We start from the raw sequence: 20,396 nt of genomic DNA, 5'->3' as shown, positions 1-20,396 counted from the left end.
AACATGGTGTTCGTTATGGACAATCCGTGACGAGCACAGAAGTCCAATAACAAAACACCGCTCGGGTTCAGATCGGGGGGGCCATTCCTCCCAATCACGCCCTTCCAGGTCTCACTGTCATTGCCCACGTGAGCATTGAAGTCTCCCAGCAGTACGAGGGAGTCCCCAGATGGTATGCCCTCTAGCACACTCTCCAGGGACTCCAAAAAGGGTGGGTACTCCGAACTGCTGTTCGGTGCATACGCACAAACAACAGTTAGGACCCGTCCCCCCACCCGAAGGCGGAGGGAGGCTACCCTCTCGTCTACCGGGGTAAACCCCAATGAACAGGCTCCAAGTCGGGGGGCAATAAGTATACCCACACCTGCTCGGCGTCTCTCACCGGGGGCAACTCCAGAGTGGTAGTGAGTCCAGCCCCTCTCAAGGAGATTGGTTCCAGAGTCCAAGCCGTGCGTCGAGGTGAGCCCGACTATATCTAGCCGGAACCTCTCAATCTCACGCACAAGCTCAGGCTCCTTCCCCTTCAGAGAGGTGACATTCCACGTCCCAAAAGCCAGCTTCTGTAGCCGAGGATCGGACCGCCAAGGTCCCCGCCTTCGGCCACCACCCAACTCACCCTGCACCCGACCTCCTTGGCCCCTCCCATAGGTGGTGAGCCCATGGGAAGATGTGGCCCAATGTTTTAGCTACTATGTCACACGACCTGTTAGTATAAATTGGAAGGCTGGCATAAAGTCATATCAAACTTTAAAAGTATGCTTTATTTATATTTATGAATATGAAGGGTGTACTAGTTTTACCAGAAAGGTATTTTTACCTTAATGTTTTTAGAATCAGTGTTGCAAGGAACATTAGATGAGATAATACTGCATGTGCATGTTATCAGTAACATGATAGGACTACCCTTGTATTACACATATTACTATATTTAAATTTTTTCTAAGTAAAAAATCTGATACCTTTAAGCTGATATGCCTAAGCTGTGATGAAAATTTCTAATGTAACAATAAACCAGTAGGATTTAGTGTAACCATTATACACTTTAATGGTAATGCCTCAAGACAACACTGTATTTTTCTTTTTTGGATCATTTTTTTTTTAATTACATATAAACGTAAAGGACATTTTGTTCCAGAATTACTTGTCATAGTTTAATTTCATGTTGCAGTTTGTCTTTTTGTTTGATGATCTTTGTTCTTAGAGCAGGTGCTCGGTCAAATACAGCACACACCCATTATCTTCAGTTCACACCATTTGAATCTCATTGTCAACAAATTAGCTTTTTGAGGAGTTTTAGCATATTTTTACTTGACATTCATTTACTCTGTTATAAAACTTACACTTCATCAGTCACTTCTCTAATGATCTTTTTTTTTTCTATTTTCTGAACTTCTACTTTCTCACAATTTTATATGCTGTCCCATTAAAGAACATTCTAAAGAAGCCTTACCAGACACTTCGTTTGCCTTAGATTTCAATTTATGTTTGTTTTACATGTTACGTCTTCCTCCCTGGATACATTTTTTACAAGCTTAAATTGCAATAATGCAAGTAAAATACCATCAAGCACATAAAGAGGCAACATTATTTTAGGAGCTTATTTTCTCAGTATTACAAAAGTCAGGGGGAGGAGTGAAACCATGTGAAAATCACACATAGTGTTTGTTTCTTTAATTTCTGTGCTACCCTTATTAGAACTGACAACATAAATCACATTAGGTTTGTGAACTTTTAAATGATGAGAAAACATCCTCATTTCAAAAACGAGAAACAAAGTATAACTCCATGATCTATAAAATAGCACCTACAGGTAGCGTTACACCCATAAAATGTGTTTATTGAGAGACAATAAAAAGGTAAAATTTGTTACCTACTTTTTATTATAAAATTGACCAACTATAAAGTGAAAGAATAATTTGTTAAGCAAAGTGGAAAGGTTTACACACTCATTTTCAGTTTTTGTAAATATTAATGACACAAGATTCTGTTACAAGAGTCCTTTGCAATACATTTGTATTTTATTGTTTTGTTTTAGGGCGGCACGGTGGCGCAGTGGGTAGCGCTGCTGCCTCGCAGTTGGGAGATCTGGGGACCTGGGTTCGATTCCCGGGTCCTCCCTGCGTGGAGTTTGCATGTTCTCCCCGTGTCTGCGTGGGTTTCCTCCGGGTGCTCCGGTTTCCTCCCACAGTCCAAAGACATGCAGGTTAGGTGGATTGGCGATTCTAAATTGGCCCTAGTGTGTGCTTGGTGTGTGGGTGTGTTTGTGTGTGTCCTGCGGTGGGTTGGCACCCTGCCCAGGATTGTTTCCTGCCTTGTGCCCTGTGTTGGCTGGGATTGGCTCCAGCAGACCCCCGTGACCCTGTGTTCGGATTCAGCGGGTTGGAAAATGGATGGATGGATGGATGTTTTGTTTTACATTAGCTTTCCTTGAGTTTCCTTTGAAAGATACCTTCGAAAAGATATGCTGTTTTATGTTTTCTTAAATCCTCAAAATATTTTATTATTAAGCTTACCATATTGTTGTTGTTTTTATGTTATTTACAGTTTTTAATTTGCTACTAGGAATTTTAAAAATCAAATTTAGTTTTACAGTATATATCATATGGAGGTGTGACAGGTAGCGTTGCCTCCTTGCACTGCTTGAACTATGGGTTGCTTACTGCCTGTGGTGGCCAATGTATGGAAAATGCAACTTGATCTAATGTTCACCTGCATTTCCTCCAGGTACTGCAATTCTCTCACACAATCAAATGACATGCAGTTAATTTATCTTGGTATATGTGTGAGTGTGCCCTGTGATAGACTGGTATCCTGGCTGTCCTTGCTTTTTTCAGCAGTTCTGAGATTTGTTTTAAGGCTGTGACAAACACTGCAACGATTTACTTTGCAAAGTTAGGTGTCCTTTCTTTATAAAACTGATGGGCTGAATCAAATTGTGCAAAGGTTGAAGTGTATTTGTGATTTTTGGAGAGAAACTGAAAACAACATAAAAACACAGTGAAAGCTTTCCTTTAAACTGGGTCTTGTGTTTTTAAATGCTTTGTTGCTACACACTAAATCTTTTATGGTGAGGCTGTTTTTTTCTGACAACAAACTGAAAAAAGGTGATTTCATACATTTTCCACAATTTTTCAAATGACAACCCTCAATGTCTTTGTACATCAAGCATGTTGCATATGTGACTGAGCTTTAGTAGCAATTTAACAGTGGCTATAGTGTTATTTTAATTTATTTTTTATTTTTTAGTTACCTTTTCTAACATAGTGAATCTTACGCAGCCTCCGCCCTAAAAGTACACTTCTTAAGCCAAAAACACTGAAAACGAACCTTAACAATTTAAGACTGACCACTCTCCATCCATCCATCCATCCTCTTCCGCTTATCCGAGGTCGGGTCGCGGGGGCAGCAGCTTGAGCAGAGATGCCCAGACTTCCCTCTCCCCGGCCACTTCTTCTAGCTCTTCCGGGAGAATCCCGAGGCGTTCCCAGGCCAGCCGGGAGACATAGTCCCTCCAGCGTGTCCTGGGTCTTCCCCGGGGCCTCCTCCCGGTTGGACGTACCCGGAACACTTCACCAGGGAGGTGTCCAGGAGGCATCCTGATCAGATGCCCGAGCCACCTCATTTGACTCCTCTCGATGCGGAGGAGCAGCAGCTCTACTCTGAGCCCCTCCCAGATGACTGAGCTTCTCACCCTATCTTTAAGGGAGAGCCCAGACACCCTGCAGAGGAAACTCATTTCAGCCGCTTGTATTCGCGATCTCGTTCTTTCGGTCACTACCCATAGCTCATGACCATAGGTGAGGGTAGGAACATAGATCGACCGGTAAATTGAGAGCTTTGCCTTATGGCTCAGCTCCTTTTTCACCACGACAGACCGATGCAGAGCCCGCATCACTGCGGACGCCGCACCGATCCGCCTGTCGATCTCACGTTCCATTCTTCTCTCACTCGTGAACAAGACCCCAAGATACTTGAACTCCTCCACTTGAGGCAGGATCTCGCTCCCAACCCTGAGAGGGAACTCCACCCTTTTCCGGCTGAGGACCATGGTCTCGGATTTGGAGGTGCTGATTCCCATCCCAGCCGCTTCACATTCAGCTGCGAACCGATCCAGAGAGAGCTGAAGATCACGGCCTGATGAAGTAAACAGGACAACATCATCTGCAAAAAGCAGTGACCCAATCCTGAGTCCACCAAACTGGACCCCCTCAACACCCTGGCTGCGCCTAGAAATTCTGTCCATAAAAGTTATGAACAGAATCGGTGACAATGGGCAGCCCTGGCGGAGTCCAACTCTCACTGGAAATGGGTTCGACTTACTGCCGGCAATGCAGACCAAGCTCTGACACCGGTTGTACAGGGACCGAACCGCCCTTATCAGGGGGTCCGGTACTCCATACTCCCGGAGCACCCTCCACAGGATTCCCCGAGGGACACAGTCGAACGCCTTTTCCAAGTCCACAAAACACATGTAGACTGGTTGGGTGAACTCCCATGCACCCTCCAGGACCCTGCTAAGGGTGTAGAGCTGGTCCACTGTTCCGCGACCAGGACGAAAACCACACTGTTCCTCCTGAATCCGAGGTTCGACTATCCAACGGACCCTCCTCTCCAGAACCCCCGAATAGACTTTTCCAGGGAGGCTGAGGAGTGTGATCCCTCTGTAGTTGGAACACACCCTCCGATCCCCCTTTTTAAAGAGCACTCTCTGCAGGAATAATTCCATCAAACTCGAGCTGATTTACAAAAGACTTGGGTATAACATCTTAAGCACAAGGTTCTCAACTTCCTTATATGAGCAGGTAAATGCATTTTGATTTTTTAATGTCGCAATATTAAAACAAAATACAGTACTACAACCTCATTACAAGTCAGCTGGGAAAAAACATACACCAGCATGGATTGCATTATATAATCAATTATCTAAAAATGTCAAAATGCAAGTTCATAATAGCAGTCACTCCAAGGGCATCCCAGTGCCTACCCTGACCACAAAGCTTTTACTTCCACTCACAGACAAATATTAACACAGGTAAAATATAAAGCTGTAAGTCTGGCAGTGGAATCGGGTAAATAATGTGAGGATAAACACTGATGAAGAGAGTCATGAGTTAAGAAAAAAGCTAGAGAGCTGAAGAATGTCACTTCTTACCAGTGAGAGGGGAAAAATGTCATTACTAAGCTTTACATTAAAACCTTTAGTCTTATTATGGTCAAAATGATAACATTTAAGGTTTTTTCTCAAAACAGAATGCAACATTATTTCTGGCTGTCCACAAAGTTTCTTTTCATAAAATGGAATATTGTGGTCTTGCTATTTTTATTTTAAAAAGTTTGGATATGTGGTATAAATGTCATATACCAGTAGTGCTCCAATATGTATTCTGTAAAAGAGTGGACACATAAATTCTCAAACCGATTCACTTATTACCATATCATTGCTTTGCATTGTATTCTTGTGATGATCAGTGCTGCCAAAGACATTATATACAGGTCAGGTCAGGTTAGGGAGCATGCACTGGTACAGCACGTTGCCGCACCCATCACACAACAAAACAACTTGGGATCCCAGTTGGCAATCCTCCCATAGAGACATGCAGTCCAGTGCCACCCTCCAGAAATGACCATCAATCTGCCACAGCCAGGTGTTATGTGGGCACCCCCTTGGCTTGGTCCAGCCACTTGGATCCTCAACAATTAGGATCCCGCAAGCCGGATTACCCTCAGGGAATCACACCACATGGCCATAGTGCTGTAATTTGATGTTCCCTCACAATGCAGGTAATGTGTCTTATTCTGGTCTCCATGAGTAACTGTTCGTTTGGCACAAAGTCAAACCAGCAGTACCCAAGGATTATCTGAAGAGACACAGTATCAAAGGAGTCCAGTCTCAGGTCACTGGATAGTGTCCAAGTCTTGCAACCATATAGCAAAGCAAGAAGCACTAGGACTTTAAAGACTTGGACCTTTGTCCTTTTGCAGAGATATCAGGAGCACCACACACCCCTTTCCAGCAACCTCATGATCCCCCCCATGCTCTCCCAATCCACCTACTAACATCATAGGAAGAGTCACCAGAGACATGAATGTCACTGCCAAAGTAAGTAAACCTCTCGTTGAGGTTGACATTCTCTCTGCAGACAGAAATATTGCTGATGGCTATGCCCATGAGGACTTTAAAAGCCTTGATCTTGGTTTTCATCCAGGACACTCACAAACCCAGGCACTCAGACTCCTTGCTCAGTCCTTCAAGAGCCCCGATCAGAGCCTCCATTGACTCAGCAAAGATCACAGCATCGTCGGCAAAGTCAAGATCAGTGAATCTTTCTTCACTATCAGATGTCAAACAGCTGCTAGACCCCATGACCTTGCCCAACATCCGGTCCATTGCAAGCAATGAACAGAGTAGGAACAAGAACACACCCCTGACGAACCCCAGAATCAACTGGGAAAAACTAAGAGGTTCTGCCTCCACTCTGCACAGAACTCACAGTACCAGTGTACAGGCCATGATATCTAGCAACTTCGGGGAGATCCCACAAAGTCTCAGGATGTCCCACAGGGCAGCTGAATCAACTGAGTCAAACGCTTTACAAAAACTGACAAAGGCTGCAAAGAAACTCTGCAGATATTTGTGTTTGCACTTGATGAGAAACCTCAGTGCCAGGATGCGATCAATGGTAGACTTCTTAGGCATAAAACCAAACTGCTCCGGTTGCTGGTAGGTGAGCAAGTGATCACAGATCCTATTGAGGATGACCATAGCAAGGACCTTACCCGGCACAGAGACCAGTGTTATCTCCCTGTAGTTGCTGCAATCCAGGTGATCACCCTTCCCTTTCTAGAAAGGGTCAAAAAGTCCCATTTTCCAGTCAGTTGGGATGATGCACATCTCCCAAAATGAAGCAATGATTGCTTGCAATGCCAGGAGGACAGCCTTATCACCAGCCTAGAGAAGTTCACCCCAGATACCACAAATCCCTGCAGCCTTCTCTGTCCTCATCTGGTTCACTACCTTTGCAATCTCAGTGAGATTAGAGCATCAGCCTCAAGAACTGTGGATCCAGAGATGTCCAACATCCTAGGTAGAGGATCAGCTTTAAATAGTTGCTCAAAGCCCAGCGGGTCACAACTGTAGCATAATCCATAAGGACCATTCCATCACACACCCTGACTGCGACTCTCCGAGATTCCAGATTCAGATGTGTGTAATATATATAAGCAGGACCTGGGTCACTAGATCATAGATGGTGTGTCACTTGTTCACAGATTCTTCTAACACACACCTCCTTATCTGCCTTCAGAGCCCTCACAGCCGTCCTGCTAAGTTCCCGGTACAGACCAGAGTTCCCATCAAGCTGCGTACTGTGACTCTTCTTGATGATATCCAGGGTGCCCTATGAGATGAAATAACTCCTTCTGGGAATACTGGCAACACCAACACCACCCTCAGCAAACTTCAGAGTCTTGTCATGGAAAGACTCTAACATAACATTAGGATGAGCAGTCACACCCAAGTCTGCAAGTTCCTCACACAAGCTGCATGCAAACACATTAGAAACAGCCTGATCTTGGAGTCTAACCAGGTCCAGCCTCATTCTTCTCATTGGTGGTAGCCTGCTGGACCTAAGCTACTCACTGCGGTCAGAGCATACACTAAGACAACAGACAAGATGCCCAGAGAGTGCCTTAATCTGAGTCTCCCAATACGCTCGTTGAAAGAAGTGATATTGGACACCCCTGGAAGGAGCTAATCCGTCACAGCAACAGCTACTCCCTGAGCATGACAGCCATCAGAGTGACCAGACCAATAAAAGGTCTACCCAGTTACAGAGATCTGGCCAGTGCCAGGTCTCCGCACCTCGGAGAGTACCACCACTGAAAGGTGGAGATTACAAATTTACTCTGACAGCAGAGGAAGATAATCATTATGCAGGAGAGACGAAACATTTTATGCGCCTACCCAGATAGGCCGCCTCAAATTGGGACCCGTGTGCTGCGGTGCTATGGGTGACACACCACACCAGTTCTGATCACCCACAGGTCTGACCCCTAGCAGTTTCAACTCTTCCAGGGATGAGGCTCCTGAAGGCTTTCCCCCATCCCATTCATAATGTGTGCAGCCTTCCTGTGGGTGGCTGCAGCTCAGCTACTCCTGCAGAGAGCAGCAAGGAGTCTTGCCTGCGGTTTCGGAGTTGTGTGATATTTTTACATGGCTGGAGTGCCAAACCAGCCACCAACCACCATGTTTTAACCTGCAAGGTGGAGGACCATTTGCAGGGCTGGAATCAATTTAATGTCATACAGTACATATATTTTGAAAGCAATGACTGCTTACCTTATGTTTACTTGGTTTAACAGCTACAGTATGTGGTCATGGCAACACCAAGACACAATGTTTAGTGCTGCTGCCCCATAGCACCACAGTCTTTAGTTTGAACCCCAGCCATCAACTCCATTGAGGAGTTTGCATATTTTCCCTCAATATACTTCAGATTTTCTCTGACATTTCAAATACCTGTATGTTACGTTAACTGGAAACTCTAAATTGGTAAGGTGTGAAAAAATGTGGGTGTGGATGTGCCATGTTGGAAAATGGAGAAATGGAGTAAAGAGCTAGTTGATACCATAGAATATTGTATTTATTGAATTTCAATTCTACATTAAAGAACTGATTTTAGTTGATGTAATTCCACTTAAATAGCATAAACCACTTTTCATTCTCTCCATTTTGTTGCCCAAGGCTTTGCAGGGAACTGTAATCCACTATGGTAAGCTCATTTTAGTCTAATCTTTGGCATTTATTCTTTGTTTGCTTTCCTTTTGTTGTTGGCTACTATTTCTTCCCTCTATTTTCTTTCTCCTCTTTATTCCTTTCATTTTTACACACCCTCTCATATGCTCTGAAGCTTAGCTACCTAAATGTTAATTTTGTTGCCTCTGCTATAACTCCTAAGGTTTGTGCTGGCTCATGTTTATCTCATGAAGAATATGTCTTCTTCAGTTCTTCTCTTTGCTTTCCCCCCCAATTCTAATGGCCTCCTTGATGATTTACTAAAGCTTAGGAAGATTATTTTTTGTATTAAATAGCTGTCTCTGGTGAACCTCCTCTCAGTTGCTCATCCTCTCTGAGACAGCAGGATTAGAACACAGTTCCTTTGGATAACAGAACAGCCCTTTAACAGAACTAACTTTGAGGTCTTACAGTAGGTTAGATGCTGGCCTCTCCATATGTGTTTGTGAAATAGTGAGGGATGACATTCTCATCCCTCTGCCATAGAAAAGCTTAATGCAATCCTTCCAAACATTTTGTCAGAGATCAAGTAAGAATTACATCTGGAGTAATCACATTTTAAAGCAACATTCCTGGATTGTGACCTTTTAAAGGGTAGGGTCTTGTGTGCAGCTATGTTGTTTGGAGATACACACTACTGATAGTGCTACCCATGTGTACACACTGGAACAATCTATTTATAACTCTCATGACAGTGTTGACTTAATTAAAGAAAACCTTGACATTGAATCAGGTCTGGGAATATGTTTACTGGAAAGAGGCTGGTGACCCATGTAGCCATTTAGGGTCATTACATAAAAGCCCAGTGGAATCACCAGCAGTCCAAAAAGGTGGAAGCTAAGGTAGTGCCCAATGACAAGAACTATGTGAGGATGCAGTTTGGTGAAGCCATGGAGAATAATTTCAGATGGCCTCAAAGAGATATTGATAGATCATTTAATGACTCGGGAAGGATATACTGGCTACTTTCCAGGTTGTTCTCAGCAAGAGGTGAGAAATGTTCACTCTAGCTAGGATAATATTAGGAGGTAGAAAGAGCATTTTAAGGAACTCTAATCTAGGTGGATATGCTTTTTGCAGAGGAAATGTTGCAACACAAGCATGGCAAAAAGGGTAAAAGACCTTCATAAAAACCTACAAACCATACTGGGACCTTCAAAGACCTGGCCTAATCCCAGTTAGCCTAACCTAAACTCAACAAGAAGGTTCTTTTTAAGTGGAGGATGGCTTTTAAAGTCAAAGACTATACTTTAAATGTTTCAGATAAACAAAAATGTCCTTCAAGAGTGAGAAAAACTGTATAACTCTGACTTGATAAATACAGGCAATCATAAAATCTTGGTAAATAAAGACTTTATTTAGATAATCAAAAAATGAAAAAAACAAAGAAAAAAGGCATTAATAGGCACAAGAGATTTTCCTTAAAAGACAACCCTGAGCTAAAAAAAATCCAAATCACAATTCAATAATCAGAATCCAAGAACAATAAGCAAAAATCTAATACCAGAAAAACTGAAAGAATAATACTCACTAGAAATGCACTCCATAACAATCCACGAACTGTTACTGGGACCATCTCATTTGCCTCACCTCTGGGGGTTCCACGCACAAAATACATGGAATGCAGCTTAAAGGCATAAAAACACACAACATAACTACTACATAATATTTGTATAATATTAACAAAATATAATTAATAATATTAAATATTATCAAAATGCACATACTAACCAAAAACTCATGAGAAATAATAATTCAAAATTAACAGAAATGACAAAAAGTATACATACGCCAAGGAGCAAATGCTTGTTGACACACAGGAGGTGGAGGAAGCATGGTGATAATTAAAGGCTCTGCAGTGCCAAGGCTGCTGGGATGGTTAAGATTTGACAGGAAATAATTAAAGCATTGTTTTTTATGGGTGTACTTTAGTTAATAAACCTCTTCACTGTTGTGATCAAATTGATGAGGGGTTACACTCATGGATGGAGTTTAAGGGGTGGCTAGGGGAGGCGGCACGGTGGCGCAGTGGATAGCGCTGCTGCCTCGCAGTTGGGAGACCTGGGGACCTGGGTTTGCCTCCTGGGTCCTCCCTGTGTGGAGTTTGCATGTTCTCCCCGTGGATTGGCGATTCTAAATTGGCCCTAGTGTGTGCTTGGTGTGTGGGTGTGTTTGTGTGTGTCCTGCGGTGGGTTGGCACCCTGCCCAGGATTGGTTCCTGCCTTGTGCCCTGTGTTGGCTGGGATTGGCTCCAGCAGACCCCCGTGACCCTGTGTTCGGCTTCAGCGGGTTGGATAATGGATGGATGGGTGGTTAGGGGACCTGCCCCCCAAAGGGATGCACTGTTCTACTAAAATAAGTCGCCAATAAAGGGTCTTTTTCCCCAATTTTGTAAGACCACGGTTAATATAAACATGTTAATGAATTTGGCACATGGTGATGCAGTGATAGCACTGCTGCCTCGTAGTAAGGAGTCTGGAGGTCATGCTTGGGGTGCTCCCTGCGTGGACTTTGCATATGGGTTTGTATGGGTTTGCTCTGGTTTCCTTCCACATCCCAAAAACTTGTAGTTTAGGTTAACTGGTGATGTTAAATTGGCCTCTGATGTGTGTGTTTTTCACCCTGCAATGGCCTGGCACCTGGTTAAAGGTATTGTTCCTGCCAGCACCTGTTGACTGTTGGGATTGGCTGCAGCTGCCCCTTGCCCTGGATAAGCAGGTTTAGAAGGCAGACGGATAAGCAAATACTATAATCCGTCCTACCCAAAGCAACTCTAACCTGCACATCACCTATCCTTAAAACATACCGAGAAATATTCTGTACAATTTCAGTTACAGTATAGACTAGTTTACTGTTTCATATTTAGCTTTATAGAAAGGTTATTACTACTTGTATATTTTTCAGTATGTTACTCTTTTACGTGTCCGATAGTCACTCTTGTCAGCAAAACAGATCCTCTGTAGTCAGCACAAGCAATTGAATGGGCTGCAGAACTTCTGCCTTCCAGTATAAACAGGAGTTCCCCCAAGAACATACATGTGAGGCCAAGAAGCTATTCTATAATTGGCCCAGTAGGTGTATTTGTGACTGAGCTCTGCAATGCACAGGTGCCCCATTTAGGGCTGTTTCCTTCCTTGCACTAGGATAGGATCGGAATGTTCACTGTTGTGAACTGGATCAAGTGAATTTGCTGTTGCTCTCATTCTTATGGTTGGTGAAAAGGATAAGATTCAGATTAGAAGAAGAATCTTGAAAAATACAGAAAACATGATTAAAATGTATACACAAAATAATAAAGTTTATAAGCACAGGGTTTCTTGTTAGAGAACTAACCAATTCTCTTAACTATATAACTATCTTTAAGGTTTAAGGAGCCATGTATTACTCTCATCATGCTGGAGTAGTTAAGAATATGTTCATTAAACTACAATGTGCCAGGTCAAAGTATTGTTTGATACCTGCATAGCTATCAATCACTTCTTTATTTCGAGCTATTGTTACCGAGAGATCTTCCCATTCGCAACTTTTCTACATTCTTTTGAATGAGACTTTAATTGTCCTAGAAACACAAAAAAAACATAAAACAATTAACACACCTATGCTTGTAAGTTACAAAAGTCATTGCTGAAGGCACAACCAAAAACAAAACCGCAGCCAATGACAGATTCATGGTCTCATAACTCATGATGTTATGACTCACTCCATTAACCACAATGCAATGCGACTTATTTTCATAATAGGAGGGGGAAACTTCCGTGAGACTCAGTCAGCCACCGTAGATAAGTAGCGCAAGCAAAAGAGTACCGTAACGTACAGTAACTTGCATTCTGCGCAGCGACGCCTACCTTGAGACAGAGAAGAGAAGCCCGTGACACAATGGCTAACTACATCCATGTGCCTGCAGGAGTCCCCGTTGCACCTAAGCTTAATATCAATGTAGACGAGCAAGACTGCAACGCAGGAGCCCTCAAGCTTATCCAGCAGCTCAGACCGACATGGGATCTTACTGCCGTAAAAATGAAGGTAATGGTCATCTCATCTCTTTTTTTCTAAAACCGCTGTTCGTGTTGGTGAAATTATTGTTTTCCCTTTCTAAATCGCTTTAGAAGACAAGCGGATCGCAGTCGTACGTTTTGCAAAGAACGGTTTCGCGTCTGCAACGCGCGGTGCTCTTCGTTTAGTAACCGAAAAAGAAGTGGGATGGGCTGTGCCACACCCCCTTAACTCGAGCCTTGTTAAATGTACTGTAAATTCGTTTAAAACCCAAGATGGTTTTTCGAGGCAGTAAAGAAGAGGCAGGGAGTTGACATGTCACAATCTTTTAAAAGTTATAAAATGTATTTGCATGTATATTAAGTGCAGTGAAATTTCTTATTTGCACGTTAAGGACATGTTAACAACATGGGAAACTCTTTTGTTCACATCGGTAATGCATAGTCTTCCAAGCATAACTTCGGTATTTCATTCCTATTTACGTGGTAGATTGTAAAACAGAACATTTAAAGAGGTTTTAAAAAGGTATTAAATACGTCACTCCGCCTCTTTTTTTAACGTCCAGGAAGGACATTTCTAGAAGTGGGCCAGTTATTTAGTTGAATTTTCGATTGTTTTGCTTCGCTTCCTGTTACGGACTGCTTGCTTGAATTGCTCTAATCTGAGCTTTTTATAATCCTCCGCAATAGGCACACTCGCTCACAAACATACATTTACATCCATACTTAAACCTGCTTGTTTTATGTATTGCCATACAGGCGCCTTACCGAGCAGGCTGGAAATCGTTATCTAAATTGAACCTAGGAAATTAGAAAGGACCTGATTTAAAAAGTAAAGAATATTGCAGCCACTGGAACCGGAGAATATTTTGCACCGTAACGAAGGATTGTAAGGTTTTACTTCAGAACCATTTAATAAAAGAGCAGCAGTTACTGAAAACGAAAGAAGGGGTGTGTTATTTAAAACTGCTTAAACCTTGCACCGTTACGCAGCTACAGAATATTTTAAAGGTGTAATACCAGACTGTAAATAGGTAGCACTGTTTGAAAGTTTTTGAAAGTTTCACTAGCAAATTCATTACATATTTGCCAGTACATTGCAGATAACAAGCAACATTATCTTACCTACATTGCCACGTAACTCAGTTTTGATATCTTATCTTGCCATTACCATGGCTTTTTATTCATCTCCGCTAACACTGTAACCAATGTAAACCTAATGTTCTTGAAAATAAAAAAAAAGTTTCATTTGGTTTGGTGGAGTTGGTATAGATACAAGTGTATGTGCAAGAGAGTGCCATGCAATTCTGTACAGGTTTAATTCCTTGCGTTATACCTGGCACTACCTGTTTCCCAAAATCTTTTACTTCAAACAAACTGGTTAATAAATGAATGGCTAAAATATCATGAAATGCACCCTAATATATCAATTTATTGGAGTTATGCAAAAAACCTTCCTGAATAGACCTTTGTATTTAATAATTTTAGTGTTGCTTCCTACTTTGTGTGCAGTGTTCCTTGCTCCCATAATTAGAGTAAAATGCCCGTTATTTAGATGATGATTAATAAAATTAATTTATAGCAAACTACATTTATGAAAAAAGTACGTTTAACAGGGCAGCACAGTGGTAGCGCTGCTGCCTCACAGTAAGGATACCTGGATTCGCTTCCCGGGTCCTCCATGCCTGGAGTTTGCATGTTCTCCCCATGCCTGCAAGGGTTTCCTCTGGGTACTCCGGTTTCCTCTCACAGTCCAAAGACATGCAGGTTAGGTGCATTGGCGATCCTAAGTTGTCCCTAGTGTGTGCACCCTGCCCGGGGTTTGTTCCTGCCTTGCGCCCTGTGTTGGCTGGGATTAGCTCCAGCAGACCCCCGTAACCCTGTGTTAGGATATAGTGGGTTGGAAAATGACTGAATGATGACTGACGTTTAACAGTGTCTTTTTTGTATTTCATTTTTCCATTGAGTTGTAATTATTCTACATCTTAAAGAGATAATAATAAACTAAAAGATTTATTTAAAAAGTCAGTGATGCAGTGTGTGTGTATGTATGTAATGTATGTATGTATTTGTGTGTGTGTATATCTATACTAATTAATAAAAGGCAAAGCCCTCACTGTCTGACTGACTCACTCATCACTAATTCTCCAACTTCCCGTGTAGGTAGAAGGCTGAAATTTGGCAGGCTCATTCCTTACAGCTTACTTACAAAAGTTAGGCAGGTTTCATTTCGAAATTCTACGCGTAATGGTCATAACTGGAACATGTTTTTTGTCCATATACTCTAATGGAGGAGGCGGAGTCACATATCGCATCATCACGCCTCCTACGTAATCACGTGAACTAAAAACAAGGAAGAGATTTACAGCACGAGTCAAACGCGGGAACGAAGGTAAATGACTTTAATTTTTGAGTGTCTTTTAATACTGTGTAAGCATACATATTAACACATGTGCAATTAAACGTGTGCATTTACGGGGTGATTTCTCAGGCTTAAAAGCTCACCTTTTATTAAAAAAGTAAATGCAAACTGTTTTCATTCTGAAGGGCACAAACCACGTTGGATTTTGTAATGATAGTTGATTAGTAAGGTCTATTAAGGGATACTTACAGAATGATTAGTAATGCCTGTGAATGCCGATGCAAGTAGGAGAATGGGCGTGAACTAAAGAACGAATAATAACATGTACAGTAAATGTCTCTAAAGTCTGTCTATTAAAAAGTTATTATATCTTTCAATCCTGTGTATTGATTAAACTACGAACCTAACGATCACTACATGGTGTCAGAAGTGGCGGATTGGAAGAGGAATGTGAAGAAGAGGTTCAGCTTTTGAACGAGTCTCGTGTCTTTGAGTAACCTGAAAACGTGGTCAGAAAGCGATAAGACGTTCTAGCAAAAGAGAAAAAAAAATATGGAAGGATTACAGCCCCCACCAAATCTCCAGTTAAAGGGAAATGTAGCTGAAAATTGGAAAAGATTTAAACAGAGATTTGAGTTGTATCTTGCTGCGATTGAAGCAGATAGGAAAAGTGAAAAAATGAAAGCGTCTATGCTTCTACATGTAATTGGCGAAGAGGCGCTAGAGGTGTATAACAATTTTCAGTTTGAAGAAGATGGAGACAATATGAAATTGAACAAAATACTTGAAAATCCCATCAGTGATAGGTGAAAATCCGCGATATAGAAAGACCATATAAATAAACATTTTTATAGTTTAAGCCTTAAAATACCCATCCCACATGCTTTAAACACATGTAAACTTATAAAACACACTTTGTTAACACATATGATATGTGGATGTCGGACTAGAGAGTAACATCTCTCTATTATAAAACATTTTAAGTTCATGCAAGACAAGGCAGTGAGACAGGAAAACAGCTGCTGTACAGGCTTATTGACACGCAGAGCGACAAGCAGCACAAAGTCCACTTCTCCTTAGCGTGCATTCAGCAAGCCCGTCCCCCCCCACCCCCCTCCCCTTCCTTCACAACGGGAAGTGGCAGGAGCGTACCGCGCCTCGGAGAGAGAGGTTTGAGCAACGTGCGTTCAGCCCTCACACCCCCACACACACACACACACACTCCTCCTCCTCATTCAGAACGCGCAAAGCGACAAGCAGGCATTTTGGCAGTAGCAGCACAAAGTCCACCTCTGCTTAATGTGCGTTCACCTGCCCCCCTCTTCACAAAGCGAGTGGCAGACACATCAACGTCTGATCGCTGCGTGTAGTGTTGCTCTGCGGTGTTAAGAGTGTAGAAAGTGTTTAAGAGCATAGAAAGTGTTTATAAGAGTGTGGGAAAGGTTAAAAAGAGAGACAGAAAGGTTTATAAGAGTGTGGGAAGGGTTTATAAAGCCTTAAAATATATATAAATAATAAAATAAATATAGGTCGGTACTTCACGGATTTTCACTTATCGCGGGGGGGCTCTGGAATGTCACCCCCGCGATAGGTGAGGGATGACTGTATTTCTGTTTTATTTAAACCTTTTAAGTTCGTATGCATAGCCCCATTTGGCTGTTTTAGTTTTTTTTCTTTCTTCCTTCAGTAATATTTAATCTCCTTAAAGAAAAACAACATATGCATTTTACTTTTTTTGTATCTCTTCAGTAATATTTTAGTGTAAAAGGATAACCAGTATTTAAACCTTTTATGTTACTTTATAAAGTTATTTTACACAATGTTGAAAAATTAATAAGAAAGCTACATATTTTGGCAGCTGCTGCTTTAATTTTCAATGAAATGAAAAAAGCTCTCCAAGAGAGAACCTCAATGAAGAAGAAACAGTTTGCACTATCTAAAAAGGAGAAACCCTCATTTAGCAAGGTTTGCTGCAGATGACTTAACTGAAAATAAATGAATAGTTCCTATGTGTATAATACATATTTATCTATTTGACTTATGCCTTTATTCCAGCAACTTGCAACATCTGAGGTACAATTTGTTACATTACTTTTGTTTTTTGCAGCTCAGGCAGGTGAAGAGACTTCCTCAGGGTCACACAGTGGTGTCAGTACCAGGATTTGAACTGACAAGCTCCGGGTTTGCTGAAATATTACTGAAGAAAGAAAAAAAACAAAAACGGGAAAATGGGGCTATGCATACAAATGTCCATCCATCCATTATCCAACCCGCTATATCCTAAATACAGGAGCCAATCCCTGCCAACACGGGGCACAAGGCAGGAAACAAACCCCGGGCAAGGTGCCAGCCCACCGCAGGGCGCACACACCCACACACACCCACACCCCAGGGACAATTTAGAATCGCCAATGCACCTAACCTGCATGTCTTTGGACTGTGGGAGGAAACCGGAGTGCCCGGAGGAAACCCAGACAGACACGGGGAGAACATTCAAACTCCACGCAGGGAAGCGAACCCGGGTCTCCTAACTGGCACCTTTCACTGCGCCACCATGCCGCCCACATACAAACTTAAAAGGTTTAAATAAAACAGAAATGTATACCTTTATTTTTACTTCCTTAACTTGTGGAGGGTGTATCCTGTCAATAAGCCTTAAAAACAGGTGTAAAGCTAAACTTGCAGCACCGCTATTCAATTACACTCGCCTAACGCCTCTCCTAAGGGGACATACTGTGGGATCTAGGCACCAGTCAAAGCACCAATCACAGGCCCGATTAGAAAGCGGGAAGCTGTGATTTGTCGTCTCCCTCCCATGTAACAATCACAGCCCGTGTTACAACACACTATGTATGTATGTGTATATGTATATATGCATATGTGTGTGTATATATATGTTGATATATGTATATATATGTGGATGTATATATGTAGATATGTATATATAAGTATATATGTTTTTGTATATATATGTTTACATAACCTCTTTAACACACTACTTCTCCGCTGCGAAGCGCAGGTATTTTGCTAGTATAATATATATGTATGTATGTATGTATGTATATATATGTATGTATGTGTATATGTATGTGTATATATAATATGTGTATGTATGTATATGTGTATATGTATGTATATTAGGGTGTTTCATTTTTCCAAAGATGTGATTTTCATATGACTTTGCTTACGCCCCGAGTCTCAGTGATGTAAAAGATATATATGCCAAATTTCAAGAAGATTGGATAATATTTAGGGGTTGCACACATTGATCACTTTTATTTCAAACTGGTGAAAAGATCCCAGGGGCTCTGCATCAAGCAAGGTGGATGGCAAAGGCAATATATGCACTTAAAATTGTCCTCTTCACTAAACAGTTGAATATTCCTCAACGAGAATTGAAAGGAATGAAACGGGTTGCACATTTTGTCAGCCTCATGTATGTTCGCTTTTGGCACGAGGCAATTGGGCTCCAAAGAATGATTTGGATATGCTACAGCTTCTGAGCACTTACCCAGATGCACCTTTGGTATCTGTCAGAAACAAACGTAGGATTGGCTTTTTTGGACGAACGTATTACTCAGGCTGAAAAGGAAAATATGACTAAAAATTTAGAAACCAAACCTGCAAAGAAAAAGGAAATGAAACGATTAGAGGGTAAAAACCTAGTTTTTGAAGGAAAAGACCTGAGCCATTTCGTTACTAATAAAACAAAGACGTTCTTTGAATTGTTTGGGATCCACGACGTGATAGAATACTGCAGTGATTCTCTAAGAAGCCATGTGAACGCTCTTAAGGTGGTCAGTGATACCGCAGAAAGAGGAATTGCTCTGATAAAAAAGTTTAACAAATCGGTCAGGGACGAACAACAAAAACAATTCTTGTTGAGGGTAGTCAAGCATCACAGAAAAGTCGTCACCAAGCGAACAAAAGAAGGGATTGTATTATTCAAAGTTGATTAATATAACGCATGTTTTGCATACTACCTATTAATCTTAGTGTCTAGTTTTAATATTATTTTAAGTTTGTGATTTCTAGTTTTCCCAATAAAAGTAATTAACATTGAAAAATTGTATTTTTTGCCTACTTTTACAAAACTGATCAAAGTGTGTAACCTCTAAATATTATCCAATCTTCTTGAAATTTGGCATATATATCTTTTATATCACTGAGACTCGGGGCGTAAGCAAAGCCAGCAATCATTTTACATTTTATTTTTTGCCTTAGAAAATGAAACACCCTAATGTATATGTGTGTGTGTGTATGTGTGTATATATATATATATGTATGTGTATATGTATGTGTGTGTGTATGTGTGTGTATATATATATATATATATATATATATATATATATATATATATATATATAAAAAATAATATTCTTTTCAGAAAGCTTAGGGTCCAGTTGTTTTCCTGGGCGATTACTGTGAGGTGTGAGCACAACTAAATTTGCTTGGTTTGAATGAGTATAGGTATATGTATCAGGGTGCAGTACACTGGACTAGAGATCCTTTATCGAGGATTATTTTTTTGGATTTGATGTTCCTGATAAATATTCATCCTCTGTGCCACAACCCTGTACATACTTTTAGGAGGCAGAGAATAAAATGTCCTCTACATCATACATATCTCTCTATTATAAAAAAAAAAAAATCCCGGGACGGAGACGAGATGTGATCTTCTCGAAAGAGACTTTGACGTCCCGCAAGAGACACTTTAACATCATGTGAGACAGCATTTAAAACAAGTTCACAGACCTCTAACCAAGCAGTTGTTGGAATGCTTTTGGCATACAGACATCATGTGCTCCCAGCTGTTAAAACAATGACAAGCAACAAGCAGAACATTCAGCTTGCCAGCAGCAGGAAGCCAACAGATGATCCGACCGCTTGTCCTTAGCATGCGTTCAGCGCCCCCTTTCACAACGTGAGTGGCAGAGACGCGAAGTGGCAAAAGGACAGTTGCTGTACAGGCTTTGAAATGATTGACACAAAGTGCAACAAGCCAGCAGATGATCCGACTGCAACTCCTTAGTTTGCATTCAGCTGGCCCCCCTTCACAATATGAGTGCCATTGTATGTCCTGCGAGAAAGATTTAACCACGCCCGGGGCAGAAATAAAGGACAAGTATTGTTTTTACAAAAGTTTTAACGTAAAAGTGAAAATAATGCGTATGTAACAATTCCCATGAAAATAACAATCTCTTTAAATTGTATATCCGGTAAACCAAACCCAGGGGTGGGCAAGTGA

The 20,396-nt window shown here is 41.6% G+C and overlaps 1 protein-coding gene across 3 annotated transcripts in view; it reads left to right on the top strand.

The window, feature by feature from the left end:
* Nucleotides 1–12,563: 12,563 nt before the first annotated feature.
* The window catches only part of etnk1 (ethanolamine kinase 1), a 104,804-nt gene continuing 96,971 nt past the window's right edge, over nucleotides 12,564–20,396 (top strand). For all 3 annotated transcript variants that reach the window (XM_051930154.1, XM_028815761.2, XM_028815745.2), the window contains exon 1: nucleotides 12,564–12,817. In XM_051930154.1, coding sequence (XP_051786114.1) covers nucleotides 12,671–12,817 — 147 coding nt within the window. In that variant the 5' untranslated portion in view covers nucleotides 12,564–12,670. The remainder of the gene's footprint in view (nucleotides 12,818–20,396) is intronic.

This window comes from Erpetoichthys calabaricus, chromosome 1 (assembly GCF_900747795.2).
Source record: "Erpetoichthys calabaricus chromosome 1, fErpCal1.3, whole genome shotgun sequence".
Taxonomy (NCBI): Eukaryota; Metazoa; Chordata; class Cladistia; order Polypteriformes; family Polypteridae; genus Erpetoichthys; species Erpetoichthys calabaricus.
The sequence above is the reverse complement of the archived record's forward strand: the minus strand, read 5'-3'. Positions and strand labels throughout refer to the sequence as shown.